Source organism: Bos indicus, chromosome 1 (assembly GCF_029378745.1).
Source record: "Bos indicus isolate NIAB-ARS_2022 breed Sahiwal x Tharparkar chromosome 1, NIAB-ARS_B.indTharparkar_mat_pri_1.0, whole genome shotgun sequence".
NCBI classification, from domain to species: domain Eukaryota; kingdom Metazoa; phylum Chordata; class Mammalia; order Artiodactyla; family Bovidae; genus Bos; species Bos indicus.
Window position 1 is genome coordinate 45,974,899 of NC_091760.1, and position 21,248 is coordinate 45,996,146.

General features: G+C 42.3%; 1 protein-coding gene across 20 annotated transcripts in view; it reads right to left on the reverse strand.

Moving 5' to 3' along the window:
- ABI3BP (ABI family member 3 binding protein) overlaps positions 1-21,248 on the reverse strand; it is a 293,142-nt gene that overhangs the window by 45,354 nt on the left and 226,540 nt on the right. For all 20 annotated transcript variants that reach the window (XM_070787117.1, XM_070787118.1, XM_070787116.1 and 17 more), the window contains 4 exons: positions 20,898-20,963; positions 17,790-17,864; positions 5,193-5,270; positions 3,588-3,692 (listed from right to left, as the gene is read on the reverse strand). In XM_070787117.1, coding sequence (XP_070643218.1) covers positions 3,588-3,692; positions 5,193-5,270; positions 17,790-17,864; positions 20,898-20,963 — 324 coding nt within the window. The remainder of the gene's footprint in view (positions 1-3,587; positions 3,693-5,192; positions 5,271-17,789; positions 17,865-20,897; positions 20,964-21,248) is intronic.

Sequence of the window (21,248 nt, forward strand, 5' to 3'; positions counted from 1 at the left end):
AAGACCTGGTGTCCTTGATTGATTGGGAGATATGTGTAAGCCAAATTATACTGAAGCATTATAAATATTGTGAAAGCATAAGACAAGGTCTCAGAGAAGACAAGTCTATGGGGAAAGATGATGGGTGCTGGGGGGAAGACAGAAATGCCTTCCTAGAGGGTGTGATCAGTAGGTAGGCATGAGAGCTGTATTCTAGGTGGAGTTTGCAGGAAGAACACAGTCAGGGAAGCATAAAGTCATGTGGCATGTTGAATTTGAAGGCCTGAGAGCCAAGAGTGCCAGGAAGCAATGAGAGCAGAGCGGGGGCGGGCAGGGAAGGGCAGTTCATGGAGGGTCTTGCATACCATGGATTTAGATATCATTTTTAGATGACAAGGGCCCATTAAAAATTTTTTCACTAGGGAAGTAACATGATCAGATAAGAAGAGAGTGAACAGTTAGGCTGCAAGTCTGGTGGCAGACAAAGAAATCAAGAACTAAAGCAGTTGTGTAGGCAAGGACAGAGGAGAACTATGTAAGAAGCAGTGAGACTGGATGGAAGGGGTTTTACATGAAAGATATCAAGAGGATGGAGTGGCCAGACTATAGATTAAATGATGGGCATGGGAGATGGCAGGGGAAGAAGAAAAAGGTTTATAAGGTAATGACTGTGATTCTGGCCTAGTGGCCAGACCAGTGTTACTCTGAGATGCTGTATTCAGCAATGTCTCCTCTGCTCTAAAAACACATGTAGGTCTCCCAAATAGGATCCATCCCAAGGTCTATGCAAATATGGGTAGAATAGAGTGGAGGCTTGGAGAAGGCAATGGCATCCCACTCCGGTACTCTTGCCTGGAAAATCCCATGGATGGAGGAGCCTGGTGGGCTACAGTCCACGGGGTCCCTAAGAGTCAGACATGACTGAGCGACTTCACTTTCACTTTTCACTCTCATGCATTGGAGAAGGAAATGGCAAGCCACTCCAGTGTTCTTGCCTGGAGAATCCCAGAGACGGGGGAGCCTGGTGGGCTGCCATCTATGGGGTCACACAGAGTCGGACACAACTGAAGTGACTTAGCAGCAGCAGCAGCAGCAGAGTGGAGGCTAGTAGTAGTGTTAGTCGTTCAGTTGTGTCCGACTCTCTGTGACTCTATGGGCTGTAGCCCACCACTCTTCTGTCCAGGGGATTCTCCTGGCAAGAATACTGGAGTGGGTAGCCATTCCCTACCCCAGGGGATCTTCCCGACCCAGGGATTGAACCCAGGTCTCTTGCATTGCAGGCAGATTCTTTACCATCTGAGCTACGATCTGTCATAAAGTGGAGGCTAGATTTGCTTTTATAGTCTTCATGGGAAAAGGAATTGTTCTCAGATGACAGAGAGTCAAAGAGTAAGGACTGATGTAAGGACTGTGGCCCAGCATGGAATCATGGATGATGGGCTCCTGGTCCTGATGGGAGTGGGCCCCAATGAGAGGATGAGTGAAAACCATGAGATGCTGCACTGGTGCCAGCAGGAGCTTTTTTGAGTGGGTAGAGCCAGCAGGAAATGCTTGGATGGTATTTTCATCCTGGCAAGGAGAGCGGGACTAAGAGGCCTCCATAGATCTGGAGATGGGGGACAGGTGGAGATGCCTCATGGGAGCCTAAGACTATGTTCAGAGGGCACATGTGGGGGAAGGCATGTTTTCAGAGAACTCCCAGAACACTGAACTGATTTCTTGAATTCCATATGCACTTTCTGTGATGGTCATCAGGCCAGATGTGTACAACTGATCTCATTTGTGTTTGGCTCTTCAGTGTAGGGCTTCCATGGTGGCTCAGATTGTAAAGAATCTGCCTGCAATGTGGGAGACCTGGGTTCAATTCCTGGGTCAGGAAGATCCTCTGGAGAAGGGAATGGCAACCCACTCCAGTATTCTTGCCTAGAGAATTCCATGGACAGAGGAGCCTGGCCGGCTACAGTCCATGGGATTGCAGAGAGTAGGACACAAGTGAGCAACTAAAACTTTCACTTTCTTTCCTCAATGTAGACATTTCTTTTGAATTAGAGATGGCTAGCAAAGGGTGGGGAGAGCACTAGAGTTAATCTCAGAAGTGGGATGTGTTTATACCATCCCACAGGCTGGATGAGTTATACCGAAGCTACACTTATTGATGGGAGTGAACAAGGTTTTACATGGCAGGAACCAGGGCCATGGAGCTGCAGCTGAAGACACACAGCCTTGCAGGAGAGCTCTGTGGAGGGAGGTTCCCCTAACTCTTCCATGGAGGACACTGGAGCATCACTTTCAGTCTGACCTGAAAGCTATAGAAGCTCAAGTCTCAGCTGTCCCAGGTTACAATTAATGAAGAAAACCTGGTCTTCTCACTGGGGCCATGTCCCCAGACCTTGATTCAAGCAGGCACCACCAGCATGGATGATAGGCTGATTCCTCCTTTAGCTGATGGGAAAACAACCCAGAGGCCACTGTCCCCTAGTACATCATGGAAACTTCTCCACCACATCCTCCTTTCATCCTGTGAAAACAGTGACATCCATGCCCTTTCTCATAAATCCTTATCAGTTTCCTCTTCCACAGTTGTACTTAACAGCATTATCCTGATTCCCACTACAGAATATTTAGGAGATAGACATGAGGGAAGAGGGGGGAAAAGATGGAGAACATGCTGTGATCTGCTGGCAGGTCCAGTGGAACAGCCTTTAAGAGTGAGATGAAGCTTTGCTCTGAACTGGGCTCACTGATCCTTAATTGCACTCATATATTCACTCAATGATTACCGGATTCACTCAGTAAGGACTGGATTTGTTCTGGGAATTCAGAGAAAGTGTCATCTGTCATCACAGAGCTCATGATCTAGTAGGGGAAGACAAGGACATGAACAAGTAGGTATAAAACAGAGGTTTGCTCTAACAGAGGTATGTTTCAAGGACAAATAGGACAGAGAAGCAGTGTTAAGTCTACTTTGGGGAGCTATAGGAGGCTTCTTTAAGACAAGGATGAAGTATGAGTGTCCCAGGTGATTGGGTGAGGTCATTCTATGGGAAAAAGACAACACATGCCACAGCCTAGAGGTGAGAGGTAGTCTGCCTTGTTGCATAGACTAGGCCTGCTCAGTCACCCTGAGTATTCCAGTCTCCAGTCTTTCCCCTGGACCCATAATATTGAGGTCAGCATGAAGGCTGGTAGACAGGGGAGCTACCAAGGAGATGTAAAGCATTTTATCTCAAGAGACAGAATGTTAAGTGGAGGACATTTTCCATTACCCCTGGTGGGTTGGCAGCCCCAAATAATCCATTTGTTGAAGACAAAACGTCTAGCCCCAAATAATCCGTTTGTTGAAGAGTTTGTGACTGCTTCCATCTCAGCACCAAGCACCCGGCATCTAAGAAGCAAACTGACATAGATGGACAAGGATGGTGGCTGTCACCCCACCCACCCAGAATCAGGACAGGAGTCATTAAAGTTGTAACTGACAGTGTCTGGTCTTTGGGGCCAACACATGCCGAGGGCTGTCTGTTGCTTGAGCTAGCACACCAAGAAGGGCTGGTGGTTGACCAGTAAAACTGAAATCAAGGAAGGATAAGGAAGGTATGTGATTGACATACCTGCACTTCCTGGCTTTCCGGTGACATTGTTGGGTGGTAAAGGCTTTCTTCGTGGGGGCATGGGTCTGGGTGGCAAGGGTGGGCGACGAGTACCTGGGATTATGGCTAAGAGATAATATTACAGATAAAGCGGTCATAAGGATTCACTCTACAAAATCACAGGTTTTTTTAAAAAAAATACAACATTTGACAAGTAGCCGTTGGGTGACAGAGAATAGATTCTACAGAAAAGTGCCTGTGAGTAATACTTTCTAATGTTCTTCTAAATTAGTGCTTGTAATGTACCCAGGGATAATAAAGCACACGAGTTAATGGGGAAAATATTCTCTAATTATGGATAAAAATATATCAGTAAACCTGCCCTTTGAAAGGCTGTACAAATGTACAGAATTTAACATCTTTTGCTTCTCGTATAGATTCAACAGTAGCATTTCTGAGTTTCATTGTCTCCAATTGCCTTTGCTTTGCAGACTACAATTCTTGCACCATTTTAGCTTTGAGTAAAGCATATAATTTCCCCTTTAGTAGGTGTTCCACTCCATCCCCCAACTATATTACGTAATTATAATTAAACCAACACTTTCAGAACTTCTCAAATGATTACAACAAAGTAGCCCCTAATGGTAGAAGCAATAAGCCTGTGCCCAAGCAGATCAGAGCCACCACACAAGGGCACCTGGCCCGGCAGCTGTAAGTGGGAGGCAAAATTTTACACCCACTCTGCTCTCTCACCCACCCATGAGCCTTCATGCAAGGACGCCAACCCAGAGGAAAGGCACATTTTTCTAAACGGTTTGCCTGAAGGGCAGAGAGGAGAGAAATCTTTTTATAATCTTCACAAAGACTGACAAGGCTAAAGTTCCTGAAGCAGTCCACTGTAACCCAAATTTTCTTTGAAGTCCTGTGTTATAAGCTTAAAAATCCATCTCTTTCTTTGCATAATGTATTGGCTTAATAATCTTCAAGCAAAATTGACAATCCAAGAAAATGCCCTGTGAATTTAAGTACTTCCTGGGATATTAGGAATTGTGCACATGCGTGCATGAGTGTGCATATGCTGGGGGTAGGGAGGAGTGAGTTGTGATGATAGAATAGAAATGTCTCACCCAGACATTAATACATCAGAGTAGGTTTCACAGCATCCTTCTACAAAGCACGGAGCTCTTATTCAATGCAAAGATATTACCACTTCCTAATTTTGGCCTATTATATAGAGAACAGTCTCAAAGTAGAAACATAAATCATTTCTGGAAAAAGGATATTATAATAAACTACATAAGAGGAAAACTTGTATATGATGAAAATTAGAATCCACAGTTACTTTTCAGCATTTGATCCAATGTGGCCCCTTGGGATATTATGTGAAGTAATTATTAAATCAGTTCCTCATTAGAGGTTCTTATTAATATTCAATTTGTGCACAAAGCACTTTTCATTTTCCCAAATAGTTTAGTATGTTTATCTAGCAATACCCAGGTACTTTTAGCATGGATCGGATGCTTTGGGGACTGTGAGCATGCTACTTGTTTTGTGGCAGCACATATAACTTGCAGCTACAAGTTTCAGAGCAGAACTGAGTGAGGGAGTCAGCCTCTTATTCCTTACCTGGTTTTTTTGTGGGGTGAGACGAATCCATTGATACATTTCTACCAGTACCAGATGGCAGTGGGACTTGCTTGACCCCTGTGAGCAGAGATAATGACAGAATAAACAGATAGCTAAAATGTGATAAACATTCTTCACAGAAGTTTCATAGAATTGTCAGTGATAATGTGCATTTTTTTTAAGAACAAGGATACTGGTGTTTTTGTGCCTAGACATTTTGATTGGCTTCTCCCGTCTGCATACAGAAAAAAATATCTAAAGCCCTACTCCATTCACCGGTTGTGATTTTATTCTCTGAAGATTTAGAGTTTGATTTTTTGATAGTGGCTTTGTATTAATTTTCTATGCTGCCCACCCTGCACTGCCTGCCTGGGTGTTATTGTCTTGCCAGAAGGATTTCATCTACAGTGACTGACTTTTTTTTTTCCCAATATTTGTGTGTAAATTCTGTGGTTTTAAAAAATATTTTTCTCTAACTCCTCTACCCCCAATAAAAACCCTTATAATTCCAACATGTTTGGGTTTGTACCTAATGAATTGACTTTAAAAATATTATTTGAGAAACCTTGGTTAGCAGGCTGGTTAGGCCACAGACTGGATCTGTACTCTTGAAATTTGTAAATTAGGCCTGGGCATGCCTTGAACTCCAAATTGCTGTTTGGAAGAAACTGATCTGAAAATTACCCTGCGTGCTATTTTATCTCCTAAGTCTCTCAAACATAATCTGTTGGTTATTACTAAGTCATTCACCTAAATACCCATGCTAGGATTTTGGGTGGAGATCCTAAGGGTAGAGGGAACCAACTTACTTTTTGTCCTATATTTTAAAAGTTATTATTCTTTTACATTATAAAATAGTCTTCCCTGACATGGCTGGCAGTCTCCACTAAGGAATAATAAGAACAGACATTTAGAATCTCAAAAGTGAATATTATCTTAGATATAGTGGCTCATCTTGAACTTCCCAGGTGGTGCAGTGGTAAATAACCTGCTTGCCAAAAAAAAAAAAAGAACCTGCTTGTCAGTGCAGGAGACACAAGAGACGTGGGTTCGATCCCTGGGTCAGGAAGATCCCCTAGAGAAGGAAATGGCAACCCACTTCAGTATTCTTGCCTGGAAAATGCCATGGACAAGAGGAGCCTGGTGGGGCTCCTCTTATAGTCCATGGGGTTGCAAAGAGGTGGATATGACTGAGTGTGTGCACACACACGCACACACGCACACAATGGCTCATCCTAAAAAATGAACCCATGCTCTGAGGACATGTGTGTGTGTGTGTATGCTCACTATAATATGTACTAAAAATAAGAATAAACATTGAATTAATATACTGGCTATGGTATTAACAAGAACAAGCACAGTCACAGCCCTGTTTTGAGTGCTGTTCCAGGACTCTGTAGGGACATTACACACTCAGCCTCATGTAATATGTAGGCAGAGATATTAAGTATACAACAGAACCTTTGCTTGCCAAAAATTAGATGACATTTTCACATTACTTTATGAAATTATTAATCATGATTGTATTATAATGAAAATTAATCAGTCCAGGGATTGAACCCAGGTCTCCCACATTGTAGGCAGAGTCTTTACCCTCTGAGCTACCCAAGAAACTCATTAATATATTACTAACATCATGCAAAGAGTTGACTCATTGGAAAAGACTCTGATGCTGGGAGGGATTGGGGGCAGGAAGAAGAGGGGACAACAGAAGATGAGATGGCTGGATGGCATCACCAGCTCGATGGATGTGAGTTTGAGTGAACTCCGGGAGTTGGTGATGGACATGGAGGCCTGGTGTGCTGCGATTCATGGGGTCACAAAGAGTCAGACATGACTGAGCGACTGAACTGAACTGAACATTAACTATAATAATAATTATGATTAACATTAATTTATGAAACCTAATATTGCAATTCCACATCCTCTTCTATTTGAATAACAGATAATATATAAAATCATGGTGAATGTTTGTATGGAGTCAGGGATCAAATGCTGTTTATCTGTGGTAGGAATAAAATGTTTCTGCGGTCAATGACTATTTTGTGGCTCATCCCACAGGCACTGTGAGAACAGCTCATGGGTCTTCTTTCTGTGCCCTTCTCTGAGTGGTAATGGGAGTGGGAAATGACTCACTGGGTGGTTACTCTGTCTGTGGCTTAGGGGAATGCAATTCATTTGTGTCACCAGGAAAACCTGGCCTGCTGATACCTGATTTACCACAATTTTTCAAAGGTAAAATCACATTATGTCCTCTGGCATGCTAGCAGGCTATGTGTGCCTTCAGTAGACCCTTATTCACAGTCTTTTTCCAAATCTTTCCACCCTTAGAAAAACAAAGTATGTTGATCCAATACTGCACAAGCACCTTCGATATTCAAGACCTGATTTGATCCATACATCCCTTCTGGGTGCGAGATACCACGGGGGTCTCACAGAGGAGGAAACCAAGGCAAGGGGAGTACTTGTCCAGGGTCTCACAGTTAAATGGAGGCATTCACGCCCACGTATGCCCGGCTCCCAAGCCCATTTCTTGAGCACTAATTGGGATAGTACAGGGTGCCTTTTTCTGTCATCATCTTCCCTCCAATAAAGAGAAGGCCCAAAGTGGCATCACTGGTGCTAAAGCCTAGACTTAAAACCTGACTTAACTGCAGTTTTGATTTTCCCCAGAAATGTAATCTCAATCAACCAGTCTGGAAATTTCTAGTCAGATTACTGTGAGGTAATCTGTCACAGGAGCCCTCTTCATCCTCCAGAAGAAGAGGTGACCTACAATGGTAAAACCCACGCAAATCCCTTCTACCTCAAAAGGTGTCCTGGCTTCAACATAGTATTTTCTTTGGTTAGTAGTTCCCTTCCCCACACTTGTTCCTGTACATGTGCTTACAGCAGGGGAAGGGGAGGGTGGGCACACTGGGAGAGTAGCATCGCCATGCATCCTCTACCATGTATGAAATAGACAGCTAGTGGGAAGCGGCTGCACAGCACAGGGAGCTCGGCTCAGTGCTCTGTGATGACCTAGAAGGGTGGGATGGGGGTGAGAGGGAGGTCCAAGAGGGAGGGGAACACATATATAGACACACACACATGTACACTCACACACAGGTACACACATATGCACACATGTACACTTTGTTGTACAGTAGAAACACAAATTGTAAAGCAACTGTCCTCTAATAAAAAAATAAAACTTCCAGTTCGCACAAGTCTTTGGAGCGCCATTCTAGTCACCACGTAGGATGCTGCTTGATTCATAAATTGCTGAATGCATGCTGTGATAAGTCGCTCGAGTTGTGTCCAACTCTTTGTGACCCTATGGACTGTAACCCACCAAGCTCCTCTGTCCAGGGAATTCTCCAGGCAAGAATACTGGAGTGGGTTGCCTTGCCCTCCTCCAGGGGATCTTCCCCACCCAGGGATCGAACCTGGTCTCTTACCATCTCTGGCACTGGCAGGCAGGTTCTTTACCACTAGCACCACCTGGGAAGCCCAATAAAGCCAGTTAAATCATCAAATTTACTTGGCTGAATTTTTTTTTTTTTTTTAATGCTTCTCTTTTGCCTCACAATGACTCTGACTTTAGCTCTCAGGTCCTATACTCTGTATTTCGAGTGTCTGAAGTGCCACCACTGGGTGAGGGCTAAACAACCACAGCTGGCAAGCAGGTACCATGCAGTCATGCCACTGATATGTGGGAGTCAGAGAGAAAAGCAAGGATGACATGGTTTTCTAACCACGAATATGCAGATCCACCAAGTCACGGGCTGGTGAAATGGAGAACTTAGAATCTAAAACTCTGCAGGATTACTTTACGAATAAGAGAAAAAAATAGAAACATCCCTGGCCTCTTTTCTAATAAAGGAAGAAATAAGTCATTTTTTGTCATTTTCTGTATAGGTAGAAATGGAAGCATCATAGTATTATGATCCTTGTAGGTTAAGTACCCAAGTCAGCAGTGTCAGTTGCTAAACTGGATTTTGTCCAGCCTTCAGAACTAAAGAAAAGCCAGCAGTGGATGAGAACGCTGGGGAGAGCCCTGCCGAAGGCAGCTGTGGGACTCAGGGAAAAGGCACTGAACTGGGGACAAGAGACTGAAGTCCAGTTCTGGGCTTGGCTCCACCTGGCTGTGGTTTGCACATCAGCCACTAGCATGTGAGCACAGGACCTGGAGGCCAGTGAACTTCTGTGGCCCTGAATTGAGGAGAGCTGATAAAGGCCAAAGCAAGCAGAGAGGCAATGGGAGGGCAAAGGAGGAAACCAGTAATAGATAGTGCAGAGAAAGAATCCTCAGAACTGACATCTGATGAGCCAGTCTGGCTCAGGCTGCAACGTGAATTGTTTCTCCCTCATGCAGGATTAATCCACTATTTTCTCAAGGGCAGCACTGGCTCTGAAAGCACCAAGACTTGAACTTCAATGTAAGCCCCCAATTGTCATACGGAAATTCTCCAAAAATCTCTTGATTTACATAGTTCACCCCTTAGCAATTTATTGTCAGAAATGAAGTAATGATTTTGGTATTTTTAACCATGGTAACAGAAACTTTGCAAACAAACACAGCACACTGGGAATTGATTTCCGAATGTATTTGAGACTGTTCCTCATGACCAAAAAGGAGTGGTGTTTATGGGTGATTGGTCTCCTCACCCACGTCTCAAGATCTCAGCACCTGGCTGCAAGGTCAGGGACGAAGGGCCAGCAGACTGGAAGATTTCGCTGCAGCTCAAACACATTCCTCACCTGGGAGGCATCTGGGTTTTGGTTGTCAAGCACACTCCATGTGGGTCCAGTGAAGTGTGGATTCCTCATTAGGACAGAATGGAGCAAAGAGAGGAGTCTGGGATTCAGGTATTAACATATCTGCCAAACCACATGTGCCAAGGGGGTTTCCAAACTATACTTTGCTGGCACACGTGGGCCTTCAAGAAATGTTAGTTGAATGAAAGAACAGTTGCACAACTCAGCAGCTTTCTTCTACGGTGAGAAAGGTGGAGACTATCTGGCAAAGGATGGGTGATTTTTTCTGTCAAAGGTCAGAGAGTAAATATTTTCAGCTCTGCAGGCCATACTGTCTCTGTCACAACTATTCAGTCCTGCCACTGTCTTGTGAAAGTTTCTTCAAAACCTTGTTTACGAAAAAGGGGCAGTGAACTGGGTCTGGTCTGTGGCATTGTACTTTGTGGGTCTCCCTGGTGACTCAGTGGTAAAAGGCTTCCCTGGTGGTTCAGTAGTAAAGAATCTGCCTGCCAATGCAGGAAACCCAAGAGATATGGGTTTGATTCCCAGGTCAGGAAGATTCCCTGGAGAAGGAAGTGGCAACCCACTCCAGTATTCTTGCCTGGGAAATCCCATGGACAGAGGAGCCTGGCAGGTTACAGTCCATGGGGTTGCAAAGAGTTGGACATGACTTCAGTTCAGTTCAGTTGCTCAGTAGTGTCTGACTCTTTGCGACCCCATGAATCGCAGCATGCCAGGGCTCCCTGTCCATCACCAACTCCCGGAGTTCACTCAGACTCATGTCCATCGAGTCAGTGATGCCATCCAGCCATCTCATCCTCTGTCGTCCCCTTCTCCTCCTGTCCCCAATCCCTCCCAGCATCAGAGTCTTTTCCAATGAGTCAACTCTTTGCATGAGGTGGCCAAAGTACTGGAGTTTCAGCTTCAGCATCATTCCTTCCAAAGAAATCCCAGGGCTGATCTCCCTTAGAATGGACTGCTTGGATCTCCTTGCAGTCCAAGGGACTCTCAAGAGTCTTCTCCAACACCACAGTTCAAAAGCATCAATTCTTCAGCGCTCAGCCTTCTTCACAGTCCAACTCTCACATCCATACATGACCACAGGAAAAACCATAGCCTTGACTTAGCACACACATTTGTACTTTGTGCAATCCCCTGGTCTAGGCATGCTTTTGCATCTCAAGTTGGTTATAAGCATGTGCTGCTGCTGCTGCTGCTGCTAAGTCGCTTCAGTCGTGTCTGACTCTGTTCGACCCCATAGATGGCAACCCACTAGGCTCCCCCATCCCTGGGATTCTCCAGGCAAGAACACTAGAGTGGGTTGCCGTTTCCTTCTCTAATGCATGAAAGTGAAAAGTGAAAGTGAAGTCGCTCAGTCGTGTCTGACTCTAAGCATGTCGAACATATCAATTAAGGTGAGATGTATCTCTGGAAACCCTGAAAAAGCAGACTGCTGGAAAAATGACCTACCTAAACTTCATTCTCTGAAGGTTACTTTCTAACTTTAAGGTGGAGAAATATTATACATATACATGTGAAATGAACATAAATCAGGTTAAATATCTATAATGATGTTATGAATTAAGAAACTTGGGTCAAGATAGTCTAAATATTGCTGGGTGTTTATGGCGTCATTGCAAGATTTGTATAGAGACCTAAAGAATCAAAGGTCCATAGTTTTAAGGCCTCAGAATCTTTCTCTTTTAGTTTTACAAAGGACCAACAGTAAATATTTTTATGCCTAAGACTATGAAGAACATGTCCTATACATCCTAAACACATCCTTTTATCAGCTGATCTTTTAAAATGTAAAATATATGTACTGAAAATTTCAGCAAGAAAAATTATAGTAAAATATATGTGAGGTGGATAAGAATCATACATATTCTAGGCAAAATGTCAAAGTTGGATGAAAAATCAGTTAACACGGAAATGTTGTTCTCATTAATACCCAATTGAGGCTAGAAGTGAGTGTGAATGAGACAATAGGGCTGGGTCAGAGAAGAAAAGAAATCTGATGTGAATACCTGCATTTCTATTAACAAGTCAGATTAAAACCATGCACAAAGTAAGGCAGACTCTTGTCTATAACCTGAAGAGAACAGATTTAAAAACTTCTTTTTCTCACCCATTTCTCAAAACATTATTCCCCAGGCAAATAATTTGAAAGCTGTTAGAACTTTCTTTCATAATATGCTATGTAATATCAACTGTGATTTGTATTTCATTTATTTTCTTTCTGGTCTTACTGTATTGGCTTACACTCCACTTCTGTTTTCAATGGAAGGGGAAAAAGTAGGAATCCCTACTTATATTCTTGATATTAGAAGAAAAATATTCAGTCTGGGAAATGAGATGTTAGCTGTAGGTTTTTCTCAGATGCCCTTTATTAGAGGGAGGAAATTTTCTTTTATTTCTAGTTTTCTGAGAGTTTTCAACACGGTGGTTTTTGAATTTTGTATCATGGCTGATTTTTTATTTATTGAGATGATCATATGATTTTTTTCCCCTTTGTTCTGTTAATGTGGTTCAGTTCAGTTGCTCAGCCGTGTCTGACTCTTTGCAATCCCATGGACTGCAGCATGCCAGGCCTCCCTGTCTGTCACCAACTCCTGGAGTTTATTCAGACTCATGTCCTTTGAGTCGGTGATGCCATCCAACCACCTCATCCTCTGTCGTCCCCTTTTCCTCCTGCCTTCAATCTTTCCCAACATCAGGGTCTTTGCCAATAAGTCAGTTCTTCACATCAGGCGGCCAAAGTATTGGAGTTTCAGCTTCAACATCAGTCCTTCAAATGAATATTCAGGACTCATTTCTTTAGGATGGACTGGTTGGATCTCCTTGCTGTCCAGGGGACCCTCAAGAGTCTTCTCCAACACCACAGTTCAAAATCATCAATTCTCCGGCACTCAGCTATCTTTATAGTCTAACCCTTACATCCATACATGACTACTGGAAAAACCATAGCCTTGACTAGATGGACTTTTGTTGGCAAAGTAATATCTCTGCTTTTTAATATGCTGTCTAGTTTGGTCATAACTTTTCTTCTGGGGGCAAGCATCTTTTAATTTCATGGTTGCAGTGAGCTTCTGCAGTGATTTTGGAGCCCCGCAAAAAAAGTCTGTCACTGTTTCCATTGCTTTCCCATCTATTTGCCATGAAGTGATGGGACCAGATGCCATGATCTTAGTTTTCTGAATGTTAAGCTTTAAGTCAACCTTTTCACTCTCCTCTTTCACTTTCACCAAGAGGCTTTTTAGTTCTTCTTCACTTTCTGCCATAAGGGTGGTGTCATCAGAATATGAGGTTATTGATATTTCTCCCAGCAGTCTTGATTCCCGCTTGTGCCTCATCAAACCCAGCTTTTCTCATGATGTACTCTGCATATAAGTTAAATAAGCAGGGTGAAAATATACAGCCTTGACATACTCCTTTCCTGATTTGGAACCAGTCTGTTGTTCCATGTCCAGTTCTAACTGTTGCTTCCTGACCTGCATACAGATTTCTCAGGAGGCAGGTAAGGTGGTCTGATATTCCCATCTCTTTAAGAATTTTCCATGCTTTGTTGTGATCCACACAGTCAAAGGCTTTTGCATAGTCAATAAAGCAGAAATAGATGTTTTTCTGGAACTCTCTTGCTTTTTCCATGATCCAATGGATGTTGGTAATTTGATCTCTGGTTCCTCTGCCTTTTCTAAACCCAGCTTGAACATCTGGAAGTTCTCGGTTCACACACTGTTGAAGCCTGGCTTGGAGAATTTTGAGCATCACTTTGTTAGCGTGTGAGATGAGTGCAACTGTTCGGTAGTTTAAGCATTCTTAGGAGAAGGCAATGGCACCCCACTCCAGTACTCTTGCCTGGAAAATCCGATGGATGGAGCAGCCTGGTGGGCTGCAGTCCATGGGGTCGCTGAGTCAGACACGACTGAGCGACTTCACTTTCACTTTTCACTTTCATGAATTGGAGAAGGAAAAGGCAACCCACTCCAGTGTTCTTGCCTGGAGAATCCCAGGGAGAGGGGAGCCTGGTGGGCTGCTGTCTATGGGGTTGCACAGAGTCGGACACGACTGAAGCAACTTAGCATAGCATAGCATTAAGCGTTCTTTGGCATTGCGTTTCTTTGGGATTGGAATAAAAACTGACCTTTTCCAGTCCTGTGGCCACTGCTGAGTTTTCCAAATTTGCTGGCATATTGAGTGCAACACTTTCACAGTACCATCTTTTAGGATTTGAAATAGCTCAACTGGAATTCCATCACCTCCACTAGCTTTGTTTGTAGTGATGCTTCCTAAGGCCCACTTAACTTCACATTCCAGGATGTCTGGCTCTAGGTGAGTGATCACACCATCGTGGTTATCTGGGTCATGAAGATCTTTTTTGTATAGTTCTGTGTATTCTTGCCACCTCTTCTTAATATCTTCTGCTTCTGTTAGGTCCATAACACTTCTGTCCTTTATTGTACCCATCTTTCCATGAAATATTCCCTTGGTATTTCTAATTTTCTTGAAGAGATCTCTAGTCTTTCCCATTCTACTGTTTTCCTCTATTTCTTTGCACTGATCACTGAGGAAGACTTTCTTATCTCACCTTGCTATTCTTTGGAACTCTGCATTCAAATGGGTATATCTTTTCTCTTTTGCCTTCTGCTTCTCTTCTTTTCACAGCTATTTGTAAGGCCTCTTCAGACAACCATTTTTCCTTTTTGCATTTCTTTTTCTTCGGGATGTCTTGATCCCTGCTTCCTGTACTATGTCACAAACCTCCATCTATAGTTCTTCAGACACTCTGTCTATCAGAGCTAGTCCCTTGAATCTATTTCTCACTTCCATTGTATAATTGTAAGGGATTGGATTTAGGTCATACCTGAATGATCTAGTGGTTTTCCCTATTTTCTTCAATTTAAGTCTGAATTTCGCAGTAAGGGGTTTATGATCCAAGCCACAGTCAGCTCTGGGTCTTGTTTCTGCTGACTGTATGGAGCTTTTCCTTCTTTGGCTGCAAAGAATATCATCAATCTGATTTTGGTGTTGACCATCTGCTGATGTCCATGTGCAGAGTCTTCTCCTGTGTTGTTGGAAAAGGGTGTTTGCTATGACCAGTGCATTCTCTTGGCAAAACTTTATTAGCCTTTGCCCTGTACTCCAAGGCCACATTTGCCTTTTACTCCAGCTATTTCTCGACTTCCTACTTTTGCATTCCAGTCCCCTATAATGAAAAGGACATCTTTTTTGGGTGTTAGTTCTAGCAGGTCTTGTAGGTCTTCATAGAACCATCCAACTTCAACTTCTTCAGCATTACTGGTTGGGGCATAAACTTGGATTCCTCTGATACTAAATGGTTTGCCTTGGAAATGAACAGAGATCATCTGTCATTTTTGAGATTGCATCCAAGTACTGCATTTTAAACTCTTGGTTGCTAGGATGGCTACTCCATTTCTTCTAAGGGATTCTTGCCCACAGTACTAGATATAATGATAATATGAGTTAAATTCACTCATTCCATTCCATTTTAGTTTGCTGATTCCTAAAATTTCAATGTTCACTCTTGTCATCTCCTGTTTGACCATTTTCAATTTGCCTTGATTCATGGACCTAACATGAATTTAGGTCCTATGCAATATTGTTCTTTATAGCATCAGACTTGACTTCCATCACCAGTCAGATCCACAACTGGGTGTTGTTGTTGCTTTGCTCCATCCCTTCATTCTTTCTGGAGTTATTTCTCCACTGATCTCCAGTAGCAGGTTGGGCACCTACCGATCTGTGGAGTTCATCTTTCAGTGTCCTGTCTTTTTGCCTTTTCTTACCGTTCATGGCGTTCTCAAGGCAAGAATACTGAAGTGGAAATTACACCGATTTGTTTGAATGGTAATACAAACATCCTTTCCTGAGCTAAATATCATTTGGTTGCTATATGACAAAGAGATGTCCCACCCATATTTCCAATCAAGGCTCTCCTCAGCTGAGGCTGACCCTGAAGGAGCTGACAATGGAATGCTGTCTACTGACCTTACTCCTTGCAGGTGGTCAGCCTGTTCTTCCCTGAGGGGGATCCCAATAGAGAAACACCAGAACATAGAACATGTGCAACACATTTTGATTGGGGATGTTAGTGGAGCAAAGAAAGGGGAAACAGCAAGATCAGCTTTGTTTATCTGTGCCCACCAACCTATTTTGATCAGCAACCAACTAATTAAACTGAAGAAGTCCTGGTAAAAGGTCTTCCTTTCAAAGCTAAGTTAGGTGAGTTATTACAAAGCTGACTTTATCTACACAAGAGGGTAACAGATGTCAATTTGTATCACAAGTAGCTCTGGAAAAAATTTTATACTACTGATAAACTAAAGCATAATCATGCTCTGTTTTCTCCCCAAAAGACAATTAACATAATTAACGTTTTCCTAGTGAGAATCACTGCTTGCTTATACTGAAGGTTAATGGCTTTCAAGTTCATCATAGCTGCTTGTTCTTTCATTTGCTCTGCTGACATAAATGCTTTCTTCTATTTTTACTTAGACAAACTCTGGGGAATTACTTTGAATATTCAGAAGGTGGCGTTGTTCACAGCCAGACTGTTTACATCAGACTGAGACACTACGTACTGCCTGGTCCCACTTGGGAAGAATAAAGGGAACAGCTGAGCACAAATAAATATTGGAATGCTTTTTTGCTTTTCATGAATCAGGAATTTATAGTATCTGTCTCATTAATTGAAGGAAAGTGAATTCCTAGAACTTCAGAATTGTAATAACCTAGTACAGAAACACATCCTAAATAAAAATCTAAATCATTTTTAGACTGAATACGTGTCTTCAGATACTATTCACATCTTTCTCATTAAGGAACAATTAATTATGGGTTGATTATATATACATATATATGCATTAAGCAAACTATGTTGTTTATGCACTTTTACATAAGCAGGCACAAGATCTGCATTATTTAAAAAATATTTCAAGGGAACAATGCAATCCCATATTAAGGCATTTGATAACTACCATTTATCCACTGAGTGAGTTGAGTGAACTTTTATCAGTTATTTGTCCTAGTTATCTATATGATGTCCCATAGATAAGATTGGGGCAGGGAAATATCATTTAATCAAACTGAATGATTTGGAAATATGCTTGTAACCAGGGTGATCATTTGCTAATTGCTCTTCTCATTTAAAAAGCTTCCCTGGTGGCTCAGATGATAAAGCATCTGCCTACAATGCAGGGGACCTGGGTTTGATCCCTGGGTTGGGAAGATCCCCTGGAGAAGGAAATGGCAACCCACTCCAGTACTCTTGCCTAGAAAATCCCATGGACAGAGGAGCCTGGTGTCCATGGGGTCGCAGAGAGTTGGACACGACTGAGCGACTTCCCTCTTCTTCTTCTTCTCATTTAAATATCATATTCCAGATTGCTAACAGATGTGGATCTTTTAAAAATATTATAATGGCACTTATGAAATTATAAACTTGAAAAACAATTGATAATTGCCTCAAAGACCAAACCTATATATGAAAATTTGAAGTTTTCCCTAATTTTGTAATCAGGGAAAAAGCTGTTTTGATATTTTAATTCATACTTAATCAGGATATTTTTAAGAATTAAGACTATATATTGTAGTTGATTTAGTGGACTGGGCTGAGAAAAGTAGAAAACTATTTGTTAATGTTTACAGAGACTTCTGAAATTTTGATTTTGGAATGATTTATAATTTTCAGTTCTGTGAACTTCCAAAACTAGTTATACGAACTTCCAAAACTAGTAAAAAAAGAAATTTAAATGTGAATTTAACAAAATTTTAAAAACTGAATGAAAACATTTAGAGTTTGATAGGATCAAAAGGAAATAAATCTGTGATCATTACCTGCTCCTAGTCCATTCCCTCTGGGTGTCCCACTGGGTCTGGGTCTACTAGGTCTTGTAGTTGTCTTATTCAGAACTATAATAAAGTGGGAAATAAACAGTTTAGACTTTTTTTTTTTTTTAGTTGAACATTTGCAGTCAAGGAAAATAAAGCTTCCCAGAGAACTGGAACTCATTTAACTGGCAACAAAAATGATGACTTACCAAAAACTAATGTTCACAATATAGAAATCACAATTTTGGTATGAAAATCATAGACTTGAATTTGAGACCTGAGTATATACTCTGAGGTGACCTGGTCTAAGTGGGAAATAGCTTGCTTCATTTATAAGCAGTAGATACATTTCAAAATGGGCTTCCCTAGTGACTCAGACAGTAAAGAATCTGCCTGCAATGCAGAAGACCCTGGTTTGATCCCTGGGTTGGGAAGAACCCCTGGAGAAGGAAATGGCAGCCACTCCAGTGTTCTTGCCTGGAGAATTCTATGGACAGAGGCAAATGGTGACTACAGTCCATGTGGTCGCAAAGAGTGGGACACAACTGAGTGACTAAACTTTCACTACTTTCACACTCAAAACTGGGACTGAAGAAGGATCAGGACTACATATGCCCAGTGAAAACCCAAAACTTGGTGTGCATTTATTTTGTATATTATTGTTAAGGCCTTAATTCCTAGCACGTAAGTTGGTGGTTCTTTTGGAGGAGTCTCTAGGTACACATCCTTCCTCATAATGCTGGTGTAAGTCTCATTATGATATGATAAAGCTTTTGAAATTTCTCTCCTGCTCTGTTGAGAGTCATAATAATACCAAAACATTGAAATTGTCTGTCTTAGTCTCCATTTGGCAGAGTTTTTAAGGAAAAGCACTTAAGTATGTTGCAATTAAAAGAGTGAGCTCTGGAGCCAGACTGCTTGCCTTCGACTCCACCTCCTAGCCCTCCTTAAGCCTTAGCTTCCTAAGCCTGGCCTCACAGGACACATGGTAAGCACCCACTCACCATTAGGCATACTGTTATTGTTTCCTTATTTTGTAGAAAGGTTTAATATAACCAATGACACATTAAGTTCTCAACAGTTATCATGATACAAAGTCACATGGAGGTGTATTTTTTTTTTAACAAAGATTTCTGCACCTGTTACCTTTAAGAGTTGCAGGATTACTAAAAAAACTGTGAGTTCCTCCATAAACCAAAAGATATATATGTATTTGCTATTTCTTCCATGTTCCCAGAGAGATGTTCGTCAGGAATAGTAGCTTATAAGCCATTTTTGACACTTAGAACTTTAAAACTTCTTAGAATCACAGAGGAGAAAAAGGACAGAAAACATCAGAATCTCTGGTCCAACTTGTATGTTAGACTAGGAGTGATTTACATGGATCAAATTAACCCCGAAGTTAACTTTCCCTAACAAGGTTCAGTGAGGGAGAGCCTAGATCTTTTGATGACTTTGGTCATTTTAAAGCATTTTCTGGGAACGCCCTGACGGTCCAGTGGTTAGGTCTCAGCACTTTCATTGCTGTGGCCTGGGTTCCATCCCTGGTTGGGAAACTAAGATCCTGCAAGACTGCAGAGTGGCCAAAAAAGAAAGGTTTTTTTCCAGTTTAACTATCATTTTACTTTTGATGCATACAACCTGTAAAATGTGTGTTTGCTTGTTTTTATATGGAATGAAAGTCACTCAGCGTGTCTGACTCTTTGCGACCCCATGGACTACAGACCATGGAATTCTCCAGGCCAGAATACTGGAGTGGGTAGCCTTTCCCTTCTCCAGGAGACCTTCCTAACCCAGGTAAAAGTATTCTTGCAGAACAAGAGCCTTTCAGATTGGAAGAGATCGTCTTTCCTTAAAAGATAATATTTGAAACAAAATACATCATCAGATCAGATCAGATCAGTCACTCAGTCGTGTCCGACTCTTTGCGACCCCATGAACTGCAGCACGCCAGGCCTCCCTGTCCATCACCAGCTCCCGGAGTTCACTCAGACTCACGTCCATCGAGTCAGTGATGCCATCCAGCCATCTCATTCTTTGTCGTCCCCTTCTCCTCCTGCCCCCAATCCCTCCCAGCATCAGAGTCTTTTCCAATGAGTCAACTCTTCACATGAGGTGGCCAAAGTACTGGAGTTTCAGCTTTAGCATCATTCCTTCCAAAGAAATCCCAGGGCTGATCTCCTTCAGAATGGACTGGTTGGATCTCCTTGCAGTCCAGGGACTCTCAAGAGTCTTCTCCAACACCACAGTTTAAAAGCATCAATTCTTCAGCGCTCAGCCTTCTTCACAGTCCAACTCTCACATCCATACATGACCACAGGAAAAACCATAGCCTTGACTAGACGAACCTTGGTTGGCCAAGTAATGTCTCTGCTTTTGAATATGCTATCTAGGTTGGTCATAACTTTCCTTCCAAGGAGTAAGCTATTGCTAATGTTATCTCTATAATTGCCATGGAAAACTGAAGGAGGACGAGAGAGTATGTGTGATTTAGGCAAAAATACTATTTTCAAAATGATGTTATATTGGTAAATTTCCATAGTAGTCTCTGAGTCTGCTTATCCTTAAAAAATTTCAGTCAAGTCTTGTTGCTTCCATGGATTCATGATTACCTCTCCACTTACCCACAAGGATCAGAATTTTGTATGTAATTTATTTCAGTTTCAGGATATATAGCCCTCATTTGGTCATTTGGCTGTTTCAATACATTCTTTTTTTGGTCATGCTGCACAGCATGCAGGATCCTAGTTCCCCAATCAGGTATCAAGTCTGCACCCCTTGCAGTGGAAGCTTGGAATCCTAACCACTGGACCACCAGGGAACTCAATACATTTTATATCTTCTTTTTTTCAGTTAAGTGTTAGTCACTCAGTCGTATCTGACTCTTTGCAACCCCATGGACTGTAACCTGACAGGTTCCTCCATCCATGGGATTTTCCAGGCAAAATTACTGGAGTAGGTTGCCATTTCCCCCTCCAACGGATCTTCCCAACCCAGGGATCGAATCCGGATCTCCTACATTGTAGGCAGACTCTTTCCTGTCTCAACAACCAGGGAAGCATATCTTCCTAGGTATGTTGATTATTTAGATCATCAGAAAGAGGAACAACTTACCAGGTCTGATGTGTGGTTTGTCAGGTGTTCTGGGCCTCATAGTAGTAGTATATAATCTGTGTGGTGCTGAAACAGAGGAAACTCAGATTTAATAACCAAAGGAGTTTCAGTACTCTACAGACCAACAACTTACGCACTTTGCATGGAAGCATAAAGAACATTTTAAATCTGCAAGTATGCATTAGAGCATTGATGCTAAAGGAAAATGCATGTTTAGTTGCTCAGTCGTGTCCCACTCTTTGTGACCCCATGGACTACAGTCCGTCAGGCTCCTCTATTCATGGGATTCTCCAGGCAAATACTGGAGTGGGTGGCCATTTCCTTCTTCAGGGGGTATTCCTGACCCAGGGA